The following is a 24,833-nucleotide window of genomic DNA, read 5'->3' as shown; positions in this document are numbered from 1 at the left end:
ACTCTTTTTTTGTTTCTTTTGTTTTGTTTTTGTTTTCCATATACACTCTTGATTGGCAGAGCTGGTCATGGTGCAAAGTTTGAGCATATGAAGAGACATAAGTAAGACATGAGCTCTGTCCTTAAGGTGCTTGCTTTCCTTGGTGGGATTTCAGTAAGGCAATAGCCATTATAAATACAAATTGTTAAGGTTTTAGAGAAGTGTCTGATTTATTTTTTTTTCAACGTTTTTTATTTATTTTTGGGACAGAGAGAGACAGAGCATGAACGGGGGAGGGGCAGAGAGAGAGGGAGACACAGAATCGGAAACAGGCTCCAGGCTCCGAGCCATCAGCCCAGAGCCTGACGCGGGGCTCAAACTCCCGGACCGCGAGATCATGACCTGGCTGAAGTCGGATGCTTAACCGACTGCGCCACCCAGGCGCCCCATAGAAGTGTCTGCTTTAAGAACCATGGTGGGTCAAGGGGAGCATCACTGAAAAAATGCCTGAGCTCAGTCTGGAAGAAGAATAAATTTTTTCCAAGAATGAGGTTGTAAATGGAATATAATGTAGAAGGAGCACATCACTGAAAACACAAAATTATGAAAAAAGTATAATAAACCTAGGGAATTGCAAGTAAAATGCATGGTATATGTATTAGTTTCCCAGAGCTGACTTAACAAAGTAGCAAAGAGTGGGTGGCTTAGAAATCTATTGGGTCATACTTGTGAAGGCTCGAAACCTGAGGTCAAGGTACTATAGGGTTGATTACTTCTGAAGGCTGTGAGGAAGAATCTGTACCATGCTTGTCTTCTCACTTTAGGGTGGTTTCCTGGTGATTTTCGGTGTTCCTTGGCAGGGAGATGAATCACACTGATCTCTGCCTTCATATTCACCTTGCGTTCTTCTTGTGTGCATGCCCTCTCTGTGTCCATATTTCCTCCTGAGAAGGAAACCTGCCATAGTAGATTAGAACCCACCCTAGTTAGCTCATTTTACCTTGATTACCTCCACAAAGAAACTATTTCCAAATAAGGTCACATTCTGATATACTGGGGGATAAAGTCTCACATATCATGATTCAACCCATAAAGTTTGAGTATGGCTGAAATATAGGATGTATAAGAAAGTGGAATGGGGAAAGGGCAAAAGGGGTAAAGCATAGTGATGGAAACAGAAAGATGGGCCTAGATTATTTAAAATAGGACTTCCTATGTAGAAACACAAGTGCTTATTCCATACATACAATTTAAGTGGATGTGTTTTAGGAAAGAGATCGGTGTTCTCTATCTGCAATCAGAAGATTTGGTTCTATATATCATGACTAATTCCGGATTTTAGGAATGTGGGACAAGTGTACTTGATTATTCAATCTTTAGTTAATCAACTATGAAGGAAAATTTTTTCTCTAAAGTAGCATTATAAAAATCAATGACAATTATAGAAGTGCAGATACTAATAAAGTTAAACTACTTTATTTTTTTTTATGTTAATTCATTTTTGAGAGACAGAGACAGAGTGCAAGCAGGGGAGGGCAGAGGGCAGAATCTGAAGCAGGCTCCAGGCTCTGAGCTGTCAGCAGAGCCTGACACGGGGCTCGAACCCACGAACCATGAGATCATTACCTGAGCCGAAGTCAGATGCTCAACTGACTGAGCCACGCAGGCGATCCAAACTACTTTATTAAAATAAGATAGACATGAATCCTGGAGTTCAATTTCTTTTTTTCCATTTCTTTTAAAGTAATCATACACTTAACTTTAACCATTTGATTTAGCAGCTTACTTGTGGACAGCTCTCCTCTCTTGACCCTTGCTTTTTCTTGCAGTTTTTCGTGCCTCACGACTTTATTTCCAACTTCATCCAACCTGAAATGCGTAATTTCTTTGACTCTGGAAAACAGTCTGCCTCCTTCTGTTGCATCTGTCCTGAAATCCCCAAGCTGTGTTTGAATCCGGTTGCCCACGTACTTCATTCCCACACCCAGCTTGCTGAGCTCCTGTGGGCGCCCTGTAGCACCAGCTGGCAGCTCATTGCCCTCCACGTATGGCTTCCAGACAGAGCTGAGCTATCAGTTGAGTGCTGCTCACCAAGCGCCAAACATGAGCCTCCTCCTTACCTGGAAGAAGACCTTCCAGAACTCTTCAGTCTCCTCAAGGTTTCTTTTCCACTGATGCCCCTTGCTTTCAGCCAGTGACCATATTTAAAGCTTCACAGAGAATGTGAGTTTTCCTGTTTTTCCCTCACTCTACTTTCTTTTAGATATACTCTTTAAGATTTGTGAATTCACAAGTGCACACACTTTCTTGTCTCTAGGTTTATAGAAAATGTTCACCTGTTTTGAACAGGTCTTATTCTCAGATTGGTGACATTGCTCCTGTCTGAGTTCCTGTCCTGGACTTTGTCTGACCAACTACTTTTGGCATGTGTCCCTCTTCCTCTTAACTGGCTCCTTCTGAGTATACCAAAAAATATATTCATTCATATCTCTCACACTAAAAAAATAAATAAAATCTTCTCCCTCATCCATGTTCTACTGAAAGAATATCCCCACCTCTCTCCTTCTTTGTTTTCTGAAAAAGAGACGTAAATAATCCCTACCTCTATTTCATCTACTCCTTTGAATCATTTTAAAACTTATTGAGGTCTGGATTTCAAGCCTACTTCTCCACTGTCCAATCCAGTGTCATTTTTCAATTCAGTTGATATTTGCAGAACATATTTGCTTACTCAGTAGCTTCCTTGGGATATATCTCAAAGACTCCAACACAGCATTCCCTAAGTTGAACTTTATAAACCTCTTTTTCCTCCTGTCTGCTGTTTTGGTGAGCAGTTATCACACACAAGCCACACACAAGCCACAAATCTGGAGGTCTTCTGATACTCCTTTGCCCCTCTCATCTATGTTTAAATAGTTACCAAAGCCTTAGATTTCTTTCATGCCCTTTAATCCCCATGGCTACTGCTGTGGTTAAATGTGGGTGACTTTCCATTGGGCCAGTGAACTAGATTTCAAAATTATTTTTATATTTTTATATTTTTTATTTTATATATATATATATATTTTATATTTTATATTTTATATTTTATATTTATATTTTATATTTCTCTGACAATATTTTATATTTCTCTCACAAGCTTAAAAAAATGTAACTGCTCTCTCACGATCTAGGATAAATCTTTTCTCCTTAGAATGGAATTAAATGCCTCGCCTCCTAGTTTTGACTAACGTCTAATTATCATTTGTTTTTACTTTCATTTGGCTGTGATGGTGAGAGAGATTGACCAGAGGCTCTCTGAGGAAAGTCATAGATTGTTTCTTCAGAAAATTACATATGCCCCCATGCACACAAACTCATGTTTTGTTGTGGTGATATTAAAGGGGTTCACAGACTCCCTTAGATCTGTCAGTGAACCCCATTGTCCAATCCAGTCTCTGGACACACTCTCCAACACTTTCAGCAAGGCAGAGAAACTTACAGTTCCCCTTAGTGTCCTACTTCATGGTACCCTTCACACAATCCCAGGCTGCTCTGTTCACGTGATGAGCAGAATAAAACCCACTCATTTTCCATCCAGTAACCAAAGGTCAACTGTAGGACTATCCTCATTCTTTCCACACACACCTAAGTGTGGGTTATTTTTCTCCTTTAAGAACCTGTTGTATATGACTTCCACTAAAATGTAATAAAATAACCCAGGGTAGACAATCAAATTTAAAGCTAAAGAGACTTGGAATCAGAATGACATGGTGAGCGCATGGCAGAAATGAATTTCTTTGGTAAATGGTACCTGACCCAGGTACTGAGAGTTTAACTTTGAGGAAGGAGAAATTTCTTCTCTTAAATTAGTATCATTTCAGGCTTTACGATGGAACTGACACTTAAGTTGGTTTTAAAAACTACAGAGGATTTGGGAATGTGAAGATGTGAGGTACAGAAGATGAGGGAGGGATTTCAGACCTGGACATTTGCTAGGCTGCTTTCATTTTAGAAATTAGAACGAAATTAACTTTCATGTGGTTCATGAGACTTACTCCCTGTCCTATATTTTTCTTTCTTTCTTTCTTTCTTTCTTTCTTTCTTTCTTTCTTTCTTTCTTTCTTTCTTTCTTTCTTTCTTTTGGTTGTTAATGTTTGTTTATTTTTGAGAGAGAGAGAGAGAGAGAGAGAGAGAGCAGGGGAAGGGCAGAGGAGGGGCAGAATCCAAAACAAGCTTCAGGCTCTGAGCTGTCAGCACAGAGCATGCCTGAAGTGAGGCTTGAACCCATACACTGTGAGATCATGACCTGAGCCAAGTCACGCATGCTCAACCAACTTAGCCACCCAGGTGCCCTAATGTATTTATATTTCTTATTAGAAGTTTCCTTTTTTGGAATTCATGCTGAACTCATTTTTCCAGTTTTCTGATAATTATATATACTGATTTGTAAGATTTGAGACCTTGGTTCATCAAATGTGTTTTTAGGAAATCTAATCCTGTGGGAAATTCCTTGAGAAAGTATTCAATGGGGCAACCTGGGTGGCTCAGTTGGTGGTTAAGCGTCCCACTCTTGATTTCAGCTTAGGTCGTGATCTCACATTTCTTGACATGGAGCCTCCATTGTGCTCTGTGCTGACAGTGTGAAGCCTGCTTGGGATTCTCTGTCTCTCCACCTTTCTCTGCCCCTGCCCTGCTCACATTCTCTCTGTCTCTTTGTCTCTGTCTCTCTCCACCCTCTCTCCTCTTTCCTCTCTCTCTCCTCTTTCCTCTCTCTCTCTCTCCTCTTTCCTCTCCCTCTCTCTCTCTCTCTCCTCTCTCTCTCAATAAATAAACAAGAGAAGTATTTAATGGGCTAACACACTTGTGATTCACATTAGCATGGTAAAGGCTCCGAGAAGTTCTGTGGTAAACAAATTTAACTTGTTTAACTCAGCACTTCACAACTTATTTGATCCTAGAATCCCTTTTTCCACAGCAGCTGTTATCTCAAAGGACTATTCATTCACACTTTGGGGAATTATAATGACGATAAATATTCACCTGGTATGTACTCTCTTTCTGAATAAAACTATTTATTAAACATCCAACCTAAGTTGTTTTACGTTTTTATTCACAACTCCAAGATTCCAAAATAGTCCTTAACCTAAAATACTTAAATCATAGGGGCGCTTGGGTGGCTCAGTCGGTTAAGCATCTGACTTCAGCTCAGGTCATGATCTCGCAGTCTGTGAGTTTGGCACCTGGGGCGGGCGGGCTCTGTGTTGACAGCTGAGTCTGGAGCCTGCTTGGGGTTCTGTGTCTCCCTCTCTCTGCCCCTCCCCCACTCACACCTCTATCTCTCTCTCTCTCTTTCTCTCAAAAGTAAATAAACATTATTTTTTTCAAATATTTAAATCATATATATGTGTTTCAAAAATTTTTTATTAACCTACTGTAAGAGATCTATTTGAATATATTTTAATAAGTCAAAAAAGACTATCATAAATCTTTTGAAACCAAAAGGATGGCTAAGTTTCAAATGGTTTTCTCCTTCACCGTTTGAATGAGAAAATTAAAGTATAAAGAGGTTTAAGAACTTTGTGAACATCACAGAGAGATACTGCAGTAGACCCAAGACTTAAAATGGATGTCCTAAAAAAGAGCCCAATATTCTTTTGTTGCTCACCAATCCAATCCATCTTTAATAATACATTTATAAATAATAAAAACGATCCTGGTTGTGATGACAGTTGAGATTTTTCATGACTTAAGGTTCAAAACAAAACTGGGAATGGTTTTTGTAAATGTCCAATTTTAAATTCACAATCAAACTAAACACAGTTGAAATGATATTGGCCTAATTGAGAACAAAAGCTTTAACAGAAATAAAATTGTAATAATCAGAAGAAATGTTTTTAAAATAGCTAGTTGTCTGGAAATATTAACTCGAGACAATCCGGAATGTAAAATGAAAGTACGATTCTTTTTATTCTTATTTGTTTGTTTAGCATGTCATTTAATTAAATGTTTTTTTTTACAACATGAAATCACTCTTGGAGATCAAAGTCATTAGCAGAACACAGCAGACTGTGCCTATTAGTTGATTCTAACCAGTTCTGCGGTTTAAGCATAAGTTGTTTTTCTAAGGCAAAGGCATTTCCGTCTGTTAGGAAATATGGACCTTTAAAATTTATTTCCACTATGGCATCATATCATAGCTTCTTCCTTAGTCACTTAAAAAAATTTAGGACATAGCGTGCTCTCAATCAACTACATAAAACCATATTTGAAAGAGAAAACTTCTTATATGAAGTTACCTTTTCAAAATAGAATTTCATTTCATTACTCAGCATGCTGGGCCATAATACAGTTTGGGAGCCATCAATGCATAAAGGCACAGGATACTTTTTTTTTTTTCCAACTAAAGTGAGTATCTCTGTGTATAAGAAAAACCTCTTTACTCCCAGGAAACACATCCAACCTTTTCAAGATTAGGGAAATAACACACCATGTATGCTATTTTAATTAGTATTAAATACGGACTAAAAGTCTGGTGAACTTAGCTTCTACCTGTCTGTAACTTTATCACCTTGTGGAAAATTAATGTTGCAAAGTCAAATGTGGCAATAAAATATATAGAATAAGGCATATTTGCTAAAGAATAAGATGTATTCACGAAGTTTATACTCATAACATTCAATCATTAGTAAAAGTATATTTCATGTTGAGAAATAAGATGTGCAAATTTTTAAATTTTTAATTTTTCAGATATTCTACTCTCCCTTGGCCCTCTTCATACCGCCTTCAGTATATGCTGTTCATCTTCAATTCAATCTTCTCTACCAATTTTGGATCCACACAGAGGTGACTTTTTTTTCTTTTTTGTTTTTAAAGTTCTACACCTAAATAGTTAGCCTGAAGGAATGTCCTGGAAATCCACTAGCAGCTGATTTATTGTGTAAGAAAAATCTTTGTCTGCCTTCTTTAAGGAGAAACATCTGTTCATTTTTATTCCTTTTATATTGAATATATATTGCAAAGTTTATAAGAAGCAATGAGGCCAGTTGGTCTCAATTAAATAATTTTTGAACTATTAAGTACCAAAACATTCTAATACTATATTCAATACAGTATCTTCCTGTATTACAGTTTATTAAACATTGTTTACCCAAAGATGTTGAAATTCATTTCAACTTAAATATATAAATTTAAATATATATATGTAATTTTTATATACTTATAAATATATACATATATGTAATTTATCTATTGAATGTAACTGTTATTTAAAATATTTATTTTATAATATGATTCATTATATAATAATAAAAATATTTAACTATTTAAAATATATAATATTGATACAGTTTTATTTACATATTTATACTTACACACATATCAGTTAGTAGGGACTCCGAAAAATGTTTAACTCTTAAAGAAATTATGAAAACTCTTTTGATTGGAAATCCTGCTTTATTTTAGAGTTTAGGATTTATTTAGAGAATGTTCAGTACATTTAGCTTTTTCTCCCCCCAGAAAAGTAGCATATATAATTTCTTGGATTGTCTGTGGTATCTCAAATTTCCAGATTTGAATTTTTGCAGATAGATCATTAAGCAACTGATTGTTTTATGAGCTATTGTACTCTGCTGGTTGTCAAATACCAAAAATCAGAGACCTAGAAAAATTTTTGCTTATGTACATGAGAACCCTTTCAAGCATTTGGTATTTGTTGGTAGTGTTTTGAAGTTCCATAGGAAACACATTGACAGGTGTTGCAGATGGTTGAACAATACAGCAAATAACAGCTGCATTAGATACCAAAGCTTGATACACAAAGTACTTTATTTCATTAATCTGCAGTATTCATGCTACTGATTTACTTGGGAGTAAAGAGACTGTTATTATGGCTTTGGACATATGTGACATTATTTGAAGATCTGTGGTGAAATAGCATTGCATTTTATGGCAGTTGACATACATCAAATAGTCAAATACTACAACTGTCTGAAAGAGTTGTTGAGGCCAATTCTGACTGTAGAGGTCAAAGACCAAATTTGTTTAAATCAGTAAAGGAAAGCTTTCTGATGATTTACATGGAGGGGTTAAAGGAGAATTACATTTTTATAGCAGCTCTGCTCCAGGTCAAGCCACGTATTGGGTCAGGTATTAGTTTGTGAATACAGAACACTGGTGCCTAAGTAACTTCCGCCTTTTCCTGTGTTCCTCCGAGAGGTCTATGAGCTTGAGTTCCATCTCAGTATGTAAAGAGGCAGTGGTGGAAAGCCACTGGTGAAACATTTCTTTTACACTCAGAGCCTCCAGGTGGCTTTGTTTCTAAACTCAAAAGCAATGCATTACAACTTTTCACTTGTGTTATACTTCAAGGTTTTTAAAGTAGTATACAATGCATAATATCTACAGTTGAGCTGCACAGACAGCAAGAACACACTTTCTGCAATTAAGGTTTAGGTCTTGAAATTTTAAATTATAGTATTAGGTGTGAAAACATTTATAAGATTCCTTACAGCTGTGCATTTAATTCCATTTATTATTATAGACAGCATACTACCATTTATTTAAATAACAGAATCACACAGGAAGTAGAGCCAAGAGATTTGTAACACTGGCTGTTTCTGGACAGAGGGGCAAGTGAAATGGAGAACTGGAGTGGGGAGAAGACTTAACTTAAAAAAATTAAATGCTTGCCCTAGTTTTTGGAAGTTCAATACACAGAAACAATAGTCCATTCACATAAGCAATACAGAAGCCATAGTAGACGTGACACTGGTGGCCAAAAAGCCCTGAACATTCCTGAATGGAGGTTTGATTCATTCAGTTGTTTCACTGCTACGGACATCCATAAAATCAGTTTTCACTCGGAGGGAGATTTGGTCTTAAAAAGGTACTGATTTTTTAAAAGTGAGGACAGGTTCATTCACTTCAAGCAATTAGGTTAGGATAAGAGAAAGTAAAAAACAACAACAACAAAAAACAAAACAAAAGACTGACAACATGCTTTTGAAATATTGTATATGAGAGAATAAAAAGATCATAAAACAAAATGAAGAGTTTATGATGAAATTTTCTGTTTAATTTTGGATTACTCTGATGGAGAGGTAATATTGTTTATCCCCTTCCTCTTTTCTGAGAGTTATAAAACCTTCTGCTACAAACTGTACTCTCTTATTTAATTTTTGCCTACATTTTTGTTTATTGTTCCTTCATCCAAAGTGTCCGAAGTACATAGTCAGTTATATTCTTTTCCTCTGAGTTTACTCAAGGCAAGTAGAAAAACTTATTATTTAATGTATGTTTTAAAGTGAATAACTGTGGAATGTTATAATTTTTTGAGGTTTTAGATGATATTTGAATATCAGATGATCTACACAGTATAATAGCAGTAGTAACATTATCCATTACCTTATCATTATTTATTATGTTTACTTATTATCATTGTTCATGTGCACATCAGTTGGTCCTTGGGCAAAGAAATATAAAAGAAATAATTATTTGGCTTAAATATTTGAACCCATATGACTCAAGGATTTTTATCGTGCTTAACTGAAGCCCTTAAATGGAATATGATGCAGTTACAAATAAAATGAGCAATCTTTTTATGGACTAATATGGACAGATGTCCAAAAAACAGAGGTACATACCAAAGGATATTATTTTTATTAAAAAAGGGAAAACAACTATGTGTTTTATATGTTCACATATGCATAAAATGTCTGTTGAAGTATACATGAGTAATCAACTCTTTTCCTAGAGGAGAGATATTTGGGATGGCTAGGAGATAAGGATTAGAATGAAATATAAGCATTAATTTTACTCATTCTAATGTGGGCAGAGAACTTTCTTTTTGTGATACTATTTCCCTAATAACAACGATGTTGTGTGGCATTCCATGTATTTGATGGACTTTGATGAATTTGCTTTAATGAAATGCCTGTTCAGGCCTTTATTTTTATTATTACTTTTAAGTTTATTTATTTGAGAGAGGAAGAGCTGGGGCGGGGCAGAGAGAGGGAGAGAGAGAATCCTAAGCAGGCTCCACACTGCCAGCATGGAACCCTATGAGGGGCTCAAACTCATGAACCATGTGATCATGAACTTAGCTGACATCTAGAGTCAGATGCTTAACTGACGCAGCCACCCAGCCACCTCTCAGGCCTTTATTTTTTCTTGAGTTGTTTGCCTAAGTGGCTTGGAATTCTTTATAGATTCTGGGTATAAAGCAATGTCAGATACATGTATTTCAATTGTATTTCCTCAGTTTGGAGCATGCTTTTTCATTTTCTTTACGAATTCTTTTGAAAAATATTGAAGCTTTAATTTGAAAAGATTAATTTATCTTTTTTTAATGGTGAGTTCAGGTGTTTTTTTTGTCTACTTTTTGTATTTTCTCTAAGTCTTTGATTATCATAAACTTTCAAATGAATTATCCTAAGGTTTCTTTTGGAATCTTTTGAGTTTTAATTTTATTTTTGGACCTTTCATATACTTGAATAAACTTTAAAATGTGGTATTTGGGGGGGGGGGACTGGGTGACTCAGTCAGTTAAGTGTCCGACTTTAGCTTAGGTCATGATCTCCTGGTCTGTGAGTTAAAGCCGTTTGTCAGGCTTTGTGCTGACAGCTTAGGATTCTGTGTGTCCCTCTCTCTCTGCCCTTCCCCTACTCATGCTCTCTCTCTCTCTCTCGCTCTCTCTCTCTCTCTCAAAAATAAATAAACATTAAAATTTTTTTTCTAAAAGAATATGGTATTTGGTAGGGGTATGTTATTTTATGAATACCCACTTAATATACCACCCTTTAGATACTTTCATTTAGCCATTGGACTACCTAAGTCCTTTGTAGAAAAGAAAATTGACCATATATAGTTAGCTCTAATTTTAGACTTCTATCCTCTTCTATGGATTTGTTTCCTCTTATACCAATCCTTCACATTATTGGGTATTATAGCTTTATAGGAAGTATTGTTTGCACAATTGTCAAACAATTTGTTGAAAAATTCTCCAGGATTTTTTAATGGACAATTATGTAGTTTTTGAGTAGATAGTTTTTTGTCTTTATTTCCTTTATTTACGTCATATAGAGTCTGTCTCTTTTTTTTTGCCTCTTTTAGAGTTCACAGGTAGTATATTTTATGTCAAATTTTGAAAAAAATAAATGCTATTATTTCCTTAAACATTATATCTATACCTTTATCTCTCTCCTCTCTTGGGACTCAAAATACCTACATGTTTATTACATTACTTGATATTGATTCATATCAGCACTGCTTTGTAATTTTTAAAATTTCACTTTCTTATTAAGATTGGTTCATTTCTATTAATTCGTCTTCAGGTTTAATTACCTTTTTCCCTGCTCCCTCTAATGTACTTTTAAGCCCATTCAGTGGATTTCTCACATCAGATATTATGCTTTAGGTTTTAGAATTTCCATTTATATTTATAAATAGTTTTTCTTTCTCTGCTGAAATTATGTTATTCATTATGACTGTATTTTCCTTTAAGTATTAATTATAATTATTATTTTAAAATTCTTATCTGCTAATTCCAACATCCAAGTCATGTGCAAGTCTACTTCAATTGACTGTTATTTTTCTTGTTATGGATCACATCTGCCTTCTTTGTATGTCTAGTATATTATTATTGTTGTTACATGCCAATCTCCATGGCACATTTGTTGTAGTGATGTTAGATTCTGATATATTCCTCTGACCTTTTCTTATTTTTATTGTAGGAGGCAGGGAAATAAAATTAACTAATTATCCTGTGTTTTTGGAGGTTTTGATTTCTACTTGATAGGACATGGGTATTTTAGTATGGTCTTTAGTTATGAGGCATATTCTTTATCCTTGGTGGCCTTTAATCTTAGGGCAAGAACTATCTTGTGTGTGTGTGTGTGTGTGTGTGTGTGTGTGTGTGTGTGTAATTAATGAAATGCCCAAGGTGTTTTCTTTTTTTTTTTAATTTTTTTAACGTTTATTTATTTTTGAGACAGAGAGAGACAGAGCATGAACAGGGGAGGGGCAGAGAGAGAGGGAGACACAGAATCTGAAACAGGCTCCAGGCTCTGAGCAGTCAGCACATAGCCCGATGCGGGGCCTGAACTCACAGACCGCGAGATCATGACCTGAGCCGAAGTCGGATGCTTAACCGACTGAGCCACCCAGGCGTCCCCCAAGGTGTTTTCAAAGCCACATTAACTTAGTAGGATTTGCTTTCTACATTTTCTCTTACCAGCATGAGGCAGCAGTCTAAATCATTGTCAGCAATTTTCTAGCTTTTTACCTTCTGGCTTTTCAGCAAGTTCCTTAGAGCCTCTTCCTATACATGAATATTTGCATGAATATTATAAGAATCAGCAAAGAGTCTTAATTCAAGAGTCAGGAGACTTGTGTGCCAGTATTGTGGCTTCTCCCTCTCTGGGTCCTTTCTTTATTGGAGAGAAACCTTTTGGTTTTCAGTCACTCTTGTGGTCTCAAATTTTGATTTCTAATCCTAGCTGGGTGAGGCTGGTACTTATTCTTTCAGCATCTCCCATTCCCACCCCCTTCTCCTTGCAGTCAGAACATGCCTTAGGGCAGTATGTATTAGAATCCTACTAAGCCAACTATATTCACTAAGCACAAATGCTGCCATCAGAGATTTGGTTGGTAAGGTATGAGGAAAACAAGTTCTTCTCATTGGCAACACTATACTCATATAACTGTCCCAATCAGACTTTTTTTTTCCTCACACATATATATATGAATGGCACACTTATGAGAATAAGCATCAATAGAAATTAGAATATAGGAGAACTCCAAGAATGCAATGTGAAAAATTAGAAAGCTTAAGAGATATGTAGTGGAATTATGAAGCAACATAACTGAAGAGACAATAGGAATCAGAAGTTTGCAGAAGCCTAGAGATACAGAGAAGAATAGGAAAATGGAACTTTATAGCAGCAAAAAATTGGTAGCAGCATGTAGAGAGAGATTTAGAAGGTCTGACTTCTTTATACAACTAATAGAGTGGTTTATTTATTGTCCTTTTGTATCCCACATTATGATTTTTCATGGAAGTCTAGCAGTATTTATCTGTTCTTCAAAATCTTACGGAGTCTACCCAGAGCCAGTGTTGTGTAAAATGTAGTTTTATTTAAAGTCGGTATATCTGTTTTATCCTATCATTTTAGTAAATCACTGAGGAAGAATAAAATGTATACTATTTATAACATGAATTTTAAGTCCTGGTTATAGAGAAACATGCTTAGTTTATCTCAAGTTTCTGTAGCTGTTATTTTGCCTGCTGAGTAGGCAGGAAACGTGTTGGAATTATTTAACTAGACAACAAAGCTTTTTCATTAACAAATTACTATTTATTTTGCATAAAGATGACACTTGGGAAGACATTATTGAATATTTTACACACTATAATTATTAAAACTTAAACGTGAAAATTATAACACAAAGTTATTCATCCTAAGTGCTTTTCTTAAAACATAATAAATGTAGGGGTACCTGGCTGGCTCAGTCCGTAGAACATCCAATTCTTTATCTCAGGTTCGTGAGTTCAAGCCCCATGTTGAGCATAGAGCTTACCTAAAAAAATATAAAAAAAAATAAAAGTAAGTATTTGCATAATGTAAACTGTGCTTTCCTTTTGAGGCCTCAGGGGTTAGAGTCCCTTAGTTCAAGTCCTAACTTCCTTTATTACTATTACTATGACCTTGGACAGTTTACTTTACCTTCCTGTGCCTCAGTTCCCTCATATGTAAAATAAAGATAACAATGCACAGTATTGTGACTGTTAAAAAAAAAGATAATTCATGTTCTAATAAATCAATTAGATGTTTGTAGTACTATTATCGTTGTTATCTTTTGTGCATTCTAGGTATGCACATTCTAGGTATGTCACTCACTAATCATTCCTAGCCATCATCATGATTATTCACACACATTTTATAACATAATTTTGATGCATCCCATATTTTGGTTAGTATGAATTATTAATATAAACTAATGCAGTTGGATTTTAGATTTAAGTAAATAATGCCAAAATATTAGTGTAGAAAAATATGTATCTTTATGAGTTTGAGTTTCTGATGATGAAATGTATTATTCAGGTTTTTTGTTATCTTCTGTTTTTTTTCTAATTCAGAAACTAATCAATGTGCAAAATCACGAAATTAGCCAAATTTAATGTATCTTTTTAAATATTTCAATTATTATATCCCACAGACATTCATTGAGTACCATTTGTATTCCTCATCTTCCATGTAATAACAAGGACAAAAAAGAATTAAAGACTGGGACAATGAGATACAATATTCTGGATGAAGGAAAAGTAGCTTTAAAAATATTTTTTAAATGAATGAATTTTAGAAGAATAAACAGGTATAGTCATCCCAAGCCAAGAATTCTCAGTTACTGATATTTGTCATTGGTTTGATGTGTCCCAAGGAAAAACTTGATGAGATAAAATTTTGGTTTGACTTTTTTATTTATTTCATTTGGTATATCATATGCTTATCCAGCACTCACTTTTTCAAAAAGTATTTCAAGCATTTTAACAAATATTATTTCATTAAATGTTTATAACAAGTCTATGGAATAAGTAATACTATTTCCTCAAACTAAGCATGCTAAGTAACTTGTCCTGAGTCACAGGATTAGTAAGTGTCAAAGCTGGGCTTTGTACCAAGTAGTCAGGCTACAGATTCCTTGTTCTCATCTATTTCTGATCTTAACGTCATAATATAATAGCCACCATGTATTAAACATCCAATATAGGCCACGCAAAAAGTTTCATTTAATTTTCATAAAATAGTTTGAATCACTAAAGGTCAATTCAATTTTTATAGCTTGTAAAGAATGAATATAAGTTCAAATAAATTCAGTTAATGGGGCTTTATATTAAGGGGGCATGTGGAAGTACATGCAGCAGGAAACTATCCCAAATTTAATGGACAATTTTAGAAAACTGAAATTTTTATACTTGCCAACTTTGTGAGCAAACATTATCCTTTTAAAAGCTAAGAATATTGGTATTCTACAGTTTATATAAGGCAACACAGCTGGCTTCAGAGCTTACTTATGTTTTGGCCATTACTTCCTCCTCAAATGATATATTTATTTGGTTCTTTGTCAGTGTACCATGATGGATGGCAACAGGTTTTACAAATAATTCTTATGGCACAGTGAAATAAGATGAAGTTGTTAGTTAGTCAAGACAGAACTCAGTTGTAATCTTTCCTGGACCAAATTAATCTATCCTCAGAGGCTAGTACTACTGAAAATCCTTTGGTGATGTTCAGTTGCTTGATGAGCCAAGTCTAAATTGCTTTCATTTTATGTTTCTCATGCACTGCCTTCCAAATAGATTTCCTGGTGTACATCCCATTACTTTCCATTCTGTGCAATTCATTCAAACTAGACTATTTTCCATTTTCTAAATGAATCTGATATATTACCATTGCTGTTTATCTCCTTTCATATTTTCTAGATGTTGCTATTCTATACGTTCTTTAAGGCCCAAATCAAATTCCTTCTTCATAAACTGTCCCCTTTTTTAAGATCAAGCACCTATGTGGCTCAGACCATGTGTCAGTCACTATGCTAAGTATTTCATAAGATTTAATCATCATGTAATTCTACTGTCCCCATTCAAAGAGAGGGAATTGAAGTTTTAGATGTTAAATAACTTGCCTAGTGTTGTAGCTAGTTAGTAGTAGATATGTGATTCAAAGCCTGGTAAACAATTTTCTCCCTTCCTCCTCTGAAATCTGGTATCACTGATTTTACATTTCTTAGAGATGACCCAGATTACCTGAAACAATCCTAATATGTGATCCTTTTTCTGGTACAGTTGTTAATAGCTCTTTCTTTTACTCTCTTAAAATATGTATTATACACTTGTTTTCCTCCTAAGCAGCTCTTTGGTCTCTCTTAACCTTTCCATTCTGTTATCTCACATTAGCTTATGTCCCTCCCATCAATTACATAGATGGTTATGATAGACTTTTATGGTGATGATTTTATTTTATTTTATTTTATTTTATTTTATTTTATTTTATTTTATTTTTTTAATGTTTATTTATTTTTGAGACAGAGAGAGACAGAGCATGAACAGGGGAGGGGCAGAGAGAGAGGGAGACACAGAATCGGAAACAGGCTCCAGGCTCTGGGCCATCAGCCCAGAGCCCGATGCGGGGCTCGAACTCACGGACCATGAGATCGTGACCTGAGCTGAAGTCGGACGCTTAACTGACTGAGCCACCCAGGCGCCCCGATGATTTTAGAACCCTATTAACAAATGAATTGATATTATTAACTAGATATTTTGCAATATATACGGTATTGGAGAAGAGAGGAGAAAAAAGTACTCATAGTAAAGATCAGAGAGGACTGATTTTGTTCCTTCACATTCATGTGTTGTAACTTTAATCCCCAATGTAATGATATTTGGATAGGGGGCTTTTAGGAGGTAATCAATCAGGTCATGAGAATGGAATCCTCATGATGAGATTAGTACCCTTGTAAGAAGAGACATGAGAGAGAGGATACAGTAAAAAGATACAGTAAAAAGATGAGAGAGAGGATACAGTAAAAAGATAGCTCTTACCAAACACTGATCTTCTGGCACCTTGATCTTGGACTTCCTAACCTTCATCACTGTGAGAAGTAAATGTTTGTTTTTGAAGCCACCCAGTCTATTGTATTTAGTTATAGTATCCTGAACTAAGACAGGATGTACTAATTTAAAAAAATAATAATAATCCTGAAGGGACAAGAAGAGCTTATTCTTAGAAGGAAAGTATGCACATGAAAACAGGGCAAATGAACTTAAGACAGATACTTATAGCTTCTATCTACTGACTGAAAATCCATTCTACCTTTAACTTTAAAAGATTAATACTTGCAAATATTTTTTAACAGACCAAAATGGATGAAGGGTAATAATTAGGAAATCTGTCATATGAGATTGTAAACTCTGCAGTGCAGATTTATAAGTTTTATTGATGGAAGTATCTAGTACTTAGATAATTCCAGGTACATGGTCAGTAACATTTTTTTTTAACATAATGTTACTACTACTGATAATAATGTGGTTCTTTTTCCCTGAGGATCCAAACTGGTAAATATAAAATTGTGTTACACTAGAGTGAAGTTTCATATGGTTATGCTTATGAATGTTTCCAATTTCCCCTCTGTCAATTTAATTGGTCTTGTTAAAAAAAGAAAGTCACTTGCAATCCACCTCTTTTTGAAGGAACACTTTCAGTAGCTAGTTGCATTTATTTTTTTCCAAGGAAAAGTCAAATGTGTTATTTAACATGTAAGCTGAGATGAATTCAAATAAAATGCTGACTTGTCTAGCTCCTGTCCTCTTGTCTGAGGAATAATACAATCATAAATGACAAGAATCAGCCTTCAAGATAATTTATTATAAATGCAGTCCTTTAAAACTGCTGTTTATTGTATAAACATAGCCTACTCTCATTCTTCTTAACACTAAGCTTTTAACTCTTTAACCCTATGGTATAGATTCATCAGAAATTTACTCCCTATGAAGCTTTTTGTGATCCCAACAGTCCTGATTCCTCCAGATTGTTTTATTTCGAAACTATAAATATTGTTTTTTTCACTCCTTAGTGTGGAAATTCAGCTACCTCCATATTACATGCTTACTGAACTAGAAAGCTGCCTAATCAGATAGGAAAACATTTGGCTGTGAATAAATCAGCATTTGTCAAGGATTTCAAAGTGTGAAACTAGGCAGACAAGCACACATCCTAAGAGCTCTGCTTTCTCTTGCTTCCCTGTAGAGAAATCAGAGGTTAATATGGCCGCCACCACCATCTGTCTAAATACTTGAGTGTGTTGTCTTGAATTAACATAGCAGAACTAGTGGGGGAGGTAATTAAGATTTTATTTTTACATTTCATCACCAGATGCTCTACAATATAAATTTATCCATAAATGTTCAGATTGATTAAGTTTTTAACAAGGAGAATAATGAGTGTTTTAAAAATCAACTAAGAGCAAAAAGTAAAATTATTTTGACATGGTAACTTGTAGTTCATGTAGTTCATGGATTTTATTCTTTCCTAAAAACTTTCAGTGAGGAATTATTATAAAATTTCTTGATAGCAAAAATCATATTCCTATATATATTCAAACACTAAAATGACATTGTTACTCATTGTACCTTTAAGTTAAAAAATAGTTAAATTATTGGCACTCAGTTGTAATTTCCATTCTTCTACCCTATGATCTCTCAAAGGATCTTAACACAAAACTTTGCATAAAATAAGTACTGAATAAATACCTATTAAATAAATTGTACCTCACATAGGTTATTTGGATTTTTGTATAGTCAACTGAAGAAGCTTATGAACAAGTGAAAAACTCTCTACAGCATTTTCCAGAAGCAAACAATCAATGGGATTTTTGGCAACGCTTCACAGTAGGAACTATATAAAAGCATATGTTTTTACTAAAGGTAATTTTTAGCTTCCAACCTAGAAAAGAACTCAATTTGCTTCTTATTAGGTAATCTTGTGCCCATTATAAATTCAAATTGATTAGAAGTTCAAATATTTTTACTGTGCAATGGTAATTGGGAAGGAAAAAAATGAATGATTTTTCTCATCCTTCTCAAAATTATACAGAATTTTTGAAAAAGAAAACTTTCTATAAAACCTTTTCCTCCCTGGGCGCCTGGGTGGCTTAGTCGGTTAACCGTCCGACTTTGGCTCAGTTCATGATCTCACAGTTCTTGAATTTGAGCCCCACATAGTGCTCTGTGCTGACAGCTCAGAGCCTGGAGCCTGCTTTGGATTCTCTCTCTCTCTCTCTCTCTCTCTCTCTGCTGTCTCCCCACTCGTACTCTGTCTCTCTGTCTCTCTCTCAAAAATAAATAAACATTAAAAAAATTTTTTTAAAGGAAAAAAAAAACAAAACCTTTTCTTCTGAAATAGTCCTACCTTTCCATTGAAGAGTCCCCTGGACTATAAATAAGCTTCCTGGAGGAAGTGCCTGTGCATCAGTTCATTTATTTTTACTTCTAAAACCTAGAAGGTCCATAGAAATTCAATAAATCTTTGCAGAATGAATGGACTGGCTGACAAGGTTGTACTTGGTTGGCTTATTATGTGACTATCTTGTAATAAGAAACTTTGAAAAAGGTTTATACATACAGATTTTAATAATCTGAAACATTATTTCTAATGCTAATAGAAAATGTTTATTGGTAATTTGGTACTTAAGATATATATATATATATATATATATATATATAGGGATATATATATAGGGATATATATATATATATAGGATATATATATATAGGGATATATATATATATAAGAATATATATAGGGATGATAAACATTTAATAAAGATAAATTTATGTGTATGCATTAATATATTTGACCTTCAGGTTTTCTTTCTATAAATGGGGCTATAGTACTAGAGTATATAATTGAAAGGTCATAGAAACATTTATAACCACTTACTTTTCACAAAGATATGCAAGAGCCTATAGTTATTGTGAAGATCTTTCCAAATAAAAGATTTTTCAAATTTTTTATTCCTAAAGGTACATGCAGACATGCTTAGTTGATACATAGATAAAAGAAGGAATAAAAAAATAAAGGAAGGAAGGAGGGATAGAGGGAGGAAGAGAAGGAGCAAGGAAGGAAAATTGCCATGAAATAAACAACTAATCATGGTATAATTATTAGTCTATTTAATTTTAGTCTGTGTTTGCATTGAACGTTGTGACTAATTTACCTGAAATTTTGCCATTTTCAGATTGCATGTCAAGTATATCATTCTTAGTTAAATATAATATGACAATGATTTGTACATCAGATAATAAATGTATTTGGAACTGGCTTAGTATTTCCCTTAAATACTGACTTCAGTGAAATACAGAAGGCCACAGTGGAACAGGTCTATGAAGCATTAGTCATGTATGATGGTCTAAAGAAGACTAGTTAGAGTCAATGGTGTCACTCTAACCTCTGCTCATCTGAATACAGGCATTTTCCTACTATGGATATTTCATTTCACTTCACCCACAACCCAGTCACTCCTCAGCATCTTTCATATTGTTAGCACATTCACTGTTAATGAGGATTCTGTAAAACATATGCTTCCTAGGACATATTTTCCCTATTATGGTTTTTCCCTCTCAGACAGGAAGCCTGAATATTTGTAAGCATGTCTTATTTGGAAATAAATTTATAATTAACTATAGGCTCATGGTTTCTTTCTGAAAAGTAAGTGGTTATAAATATTCCATTAGCCTTTCAATAATATATGCCAGTATTTTTAGTATCCATTAGCATATAGAAAAACTGTAAGTTGGAAATATAATGTGACATTTCCAGTAGTATGCTAAAATTTGACAAAAGAATAGAATTGAGAGGTTTCTTTTTAAAATGGATTTAGAAAGTCTCTTCTCCAACATTAATAGAGTGAGGTGAGAAGAGGCAATTTTACACACAATACATAAAGTGAAAATTATTTTGTTTTGAATTAACTGAATTTTTGTTTAAAGCAAGTCTTGCCCTCCAACTTGTGCAATAGTTAATCATTTCTGCACTCTTAATTGAACTACAAAAACCTAACCAGTCAATGTTCCCCTATCAGAACAATCAGTGAAAACAACTAAGAAATGTATAGAATAGAATACGTTAATTTTATAAGAAATAATTTCAGACAGGACATTAATTTAGAACATTTACTTTGATGCTTTACAGAGTTCAACTCTAAGTGATTTATCAATTTCATTTGGAAAGACCTACAGATGTATGTTTTTCAGGGGATGTAAGGTAATCAAAAAGCTCCTGAGAGCTATAATGTGGAAGGAATTAATTGCAACCAGTTCATAGCAGGCATTTAATTATTTGATTTACCACATGTAGTCACTTTATCAATTTCTAAAGCAATATTATTCCCACTGGTAACTTAGATACAATGGAAGTTTCATTAACCTTTAGGCCTCTGAGTTATTCAACTCACTCAAAATGTGACTGCAGGGCAAGTGGGGAGGAAGGTCGTAAGAACTCTAAAAAGACATTTCAGAATCATTTGGTGATATGGGAATTAAATTTTCTATCTCTGGGTCCTTTCAACTGAAACTGAAGCCCTCACAAACCTGTACTGAGAGAACATAAAAATAATTCAAGAAATTCACCTGCCAATGATCACCAGAATTCAACTCTCCCATTATCCGTTCTCTGATTGTATATGTTTTTGGTTTTGTTTGTTTGTTGTTTTTTCTAGTTTTTGGCACTTTCATTTTAGCTATTTATCTTAATTTTCCAATTCACTAGATCAAAGATCTGTTTGGACTCGCTCTCCGGGCTTTAATCGCCAAGGGCACTCCAGACTTATGTTTGGTCTCTAGAGATTGGGAATTTGCTAATGCACCCTTCCCTCCAGTTTCCAAACTGGAAGACAGAATTTATACAATGCTTCCCTCCTGAATAACAAAAAGACTGAAGTGCAGCAAGACATGTATACCTATGAAGCAGAAGGGATTATCAACCTTTGGGGCAGATCATTCCTATTTTGGAGTACTGTCCTGTGCATTGTAGGATGTTTAGCAGCACTAAAATCCACTAATCACTAAATTACAGTAGCACTTCCTCCATTTGTGACAGCCCACATTATCTCCAAACATTGCCAAATGTTCCCTGGAAGCACAATCATCCCCATTTGAGAACCACAGATATAAAGGTGAAAGGGCATGGGGGGCAGTGAGGGGGATTTATCATTATAATCTTGTTTGGCAGTCACTATATGCAAGGCAGTGTTGCATGTGCTGTGAGAAACAAAGAGGCTTGAGTTAGAGTTTCTGTCCTCAATGAACTGTCAATATTGTATAAGAAGTGAACATGAATAACTAGATATCAGAACAGCAAGACATAAAAATAAGTGATGCCTCAATATGTATTCAGAGAAAGGCAAAGAAAATTCTCATTGGAAAAATCAAGAAGAATGTTTCAAAATCTAGGTGTGTCTTAAAGGAAGAGCAGGATTCCAGCAGGTTGAGATAGGAGGTTAAGGTCTTTTAGGCAGAAGAAAGAGAACATTGGAAATGGGTCTTGATGAAGAGTTTGAACAGCTTTGAATTTCACATCTTTTGGGCTTCATTTGGTTCATTGTAAGAGGCCTTTCATTTGAATTCATTTTATTTTTGATGAGGGGAAGTGACTTAATGAAAAGATGACGGTGTCTTATGGCCCCTATTCTCCTGATTTTATATTTAACTCTGTTTCCCCACCCCTGCCATAAACTGTGGGGAGAAAAATGAATATGTGACCAGTCTAGCAAATGATCTAGAGCGCTTCTGCTGGATAAAATTTCACTGATAGAATTGAAGTAGCTCATTATTATAAAATTGTTTTATTTATTATTGGTTCATTTATAATAACTTATTATTTTACAAGTAAAAACAGCCCAAGAAATGAGTTTTTTGGGAAATAATTATTTCAAGAAATAGGCAGAAAAAATGTTTAAGTCACTGTTTCTGAAGTTTGGATAAGAAATTAGTATCCAAGTTTTATTAATATGGAAACTGAAAACAATATAAATAAGGGTGAAGGAAATAATCTAAAGACCTTGTTGGGAACATGGGCTCATAACCTCCTAGGACTCATCTATCCCTCTGGGTATATGATGAAAATAGCAATTTCCTCCCAGAAAAAAATACCCACTGGCACATATTCATAAAATTTGGTATAATACTTAGGGTGTTCCTGACCTTCTGAAGCCCATCGATGGCCTTTCTAGGTATCCATGCTTCTCAGGTTATAAAATTCTGAAAGAAAATGACAAGGATACGAGACTTAGATCATTGTTTTGGAAATCTAATAAACTCCAGAAATGCCTAAAATCCCATGAGAGGGCAGTTTAGAATCTGAAGTGTCTAGGTTCTTTATAAATACCTGGATTTCTTTTGGCTGAAATGAGGAAAAAAAGCATTTAGTTATTTTCCATGAAACTTCTAAAAGTTTAAATTGCTTTTATTTGATGGAACTATTTCTGTATCTCTTAAAAGCAATGTGATAGGAAAACAGAAAATCCCTGAGTTGAAATGAAGAAGACTTTAGCTCTTCTTCCAAGCTGTTTGACTTGGACTGATAATTAAAATTTTCCGAATGTCAGTTTTTTTTTTAAATAACAGAGTATTGGACTATATTGTTTTTAAGTCTTCTATATGTTAGAAAATTCAATCATTTAAATGAACTCATCTAAATCTTAAAAAGCAAGACAAAAAATAACAACCTAAAAATGAGAATAGTTGCAATTATTTCCACAGTAACATATTTTCAGGAAGTGGTTCAAAGCTAGATGTCGTTGAATTGCTAAATGACTGAATTTGCAAAAGTGGGCGATAATTAAGTCGTTATGCTCAAACCTTATTAATTATTGATGACTTCTCCATGACTGAGTCAGAAGCGTTTTCTACAAGAGAGGTTCTGACTGGGCTGTCTGAATGATGAATCATCTCCCACCCGAGGTGGTCTTCCTCAGCTCCAAGGTACTCATAGGCACTACCAGGAAATTTGACTGTGGTTGCCTGTGTTGTACTTGGCTTTTAACTTAAAAAAAAAGTGGGCGGGGGGGACTTTCAATATTGATATCACCATGCTGTAGCCTGCAGGAGCAAAAGATTTTCTTTGAGGAAAAGTGCTTGACATTAAAAAAATAATGCACTCAGCCAAGGCTCCAGCCATCTGAATGCACTCACCATTTGTGTGGCTTTAAATCTGGCTGCACACACGCCAAGACCAAGGATCAGAAATGCATCTGGGTAGCAGAAGCTGGTCACCATAGTCTCCTCCACCCCCTTTTGTTGTCTCTTTTTGTAACATATGTTAGGCACCAAAGAGACAAACAAGGATAAAATGGTTTTCTCCTTTCCCATCTGGTATTCTGCCAGAGATACAAAGCTTGAACTGAGCATCAGATTTCAATGTTCTGACTGCTGAGAAACCCCACTTTCTTGTTCTCTATCCATCACCATCCTTCTTCTTAACAAATATTTTTCCACCAAGTACAAAGCAATGGAGTCCAATAAAATACAGGGTTATTTCTACTTACTCCCTTCCCAATCCCTGGCTGTTAGTACTGTATTTGTGGAATGATATCTTTTGTGACTGATTTGATAGGAATGTAGTCTGATATCCTTATACATATTATACATATTCACAGTATTTTGAACTCCTGGAATTAAAAAAAATATGGATAGTTCTTTGTGTATAAATGAATTCTGTTCTGAGTTATCCAAAAATTCTGTTGTTTTGGGTTCATAATATATTTTTCAGGGAAATAACTTTAAAAATGGTGATAAAACACCATGCTAGAAGAGAAAGAAAGAAAGAAAGAAAGAAAGAAAGAAAGAAAGAAAGAAAAGAAAGAAGAGAAAGAAAAGGAAAGGAGAAGGAAAAGGAAAGGAAAAGAGAAAGAGAAAGAAAAGAAAGAAAGAGGGAGGGTGGTTAAATCAATATAGGACATGAAATATTACACATCCTTTGAATGTAAACATTTCTGTCTGTTGCATAATGGAAACTGACAATCCCTTAGAAGCCTGGCAGCAGGATGGAAACCAAGAGCTGCTGCTTTCAGATGTGTATACAATGAGTTTAGTAAGGAGATGATGGTGGCACCTGCCCTATGGAGACATGCAGCACTGTCATGTGGCAACATTGCTGCAGCTTTTATCTCAAGAGTATAGGACCCCACAAGCTGCTCGTAGTGTGGGTACTGCAGCTGTTCACATTTGCACAGCAACTTTAAACTGGGTGTTTTAGTGTCAGAGATTGCCCAAAAGTCATTAAACCCTGCTATATAAAGAGTTGCAATCTAGAAATCTGTTT

General features: G+C 34.9%; 1 protein-coding gene across 2 annotated transcripts in view; it reads left to right on the top strand.

Annotated features, from left to right (window-relative positions):
- The window catches only part of AGMO (alkylglycerol monooxygenase), a 400,977-nt gene that overhangs the window by 175,422 nt on the left and 200,722 nt on the right, over positions 1-24,833 (top strand). For both annotated transcript variants that reach the window (XM_043589013.1, XM_043589014.1), the window contains exon 6: positions 6,709-6,804. In XM_043589013.1, coding sequence (XP_043444948.1) covers positions 6,709-6,804 — 96 coding nt within the window. The remainder of the gene's footprint in view (positions 1-6,708; positions 6,805-24,833) is intronic.

This window comes from Prionailurus bengalensis, chromosome A2 (assembly GCF_016509475.1).
Source record: "Prionailurus bengalensis isolate Pbe53 chromosome A2, Fcat_Pben_1.1_paternal_pri, whole genome shotgun sequence".
Classification (NCBI taxonomy): Eukaryota; Metazoa; Chordata; class Mammalia; order Carnivora; family Felidae; genus Prionailurus; species Prionailurus bengalensis.
The sequence above is the reverse complement of the archived record's forward strand: the minus strand, read 5'-3'. Positions and strand labels throughout refer to the sequence as shown.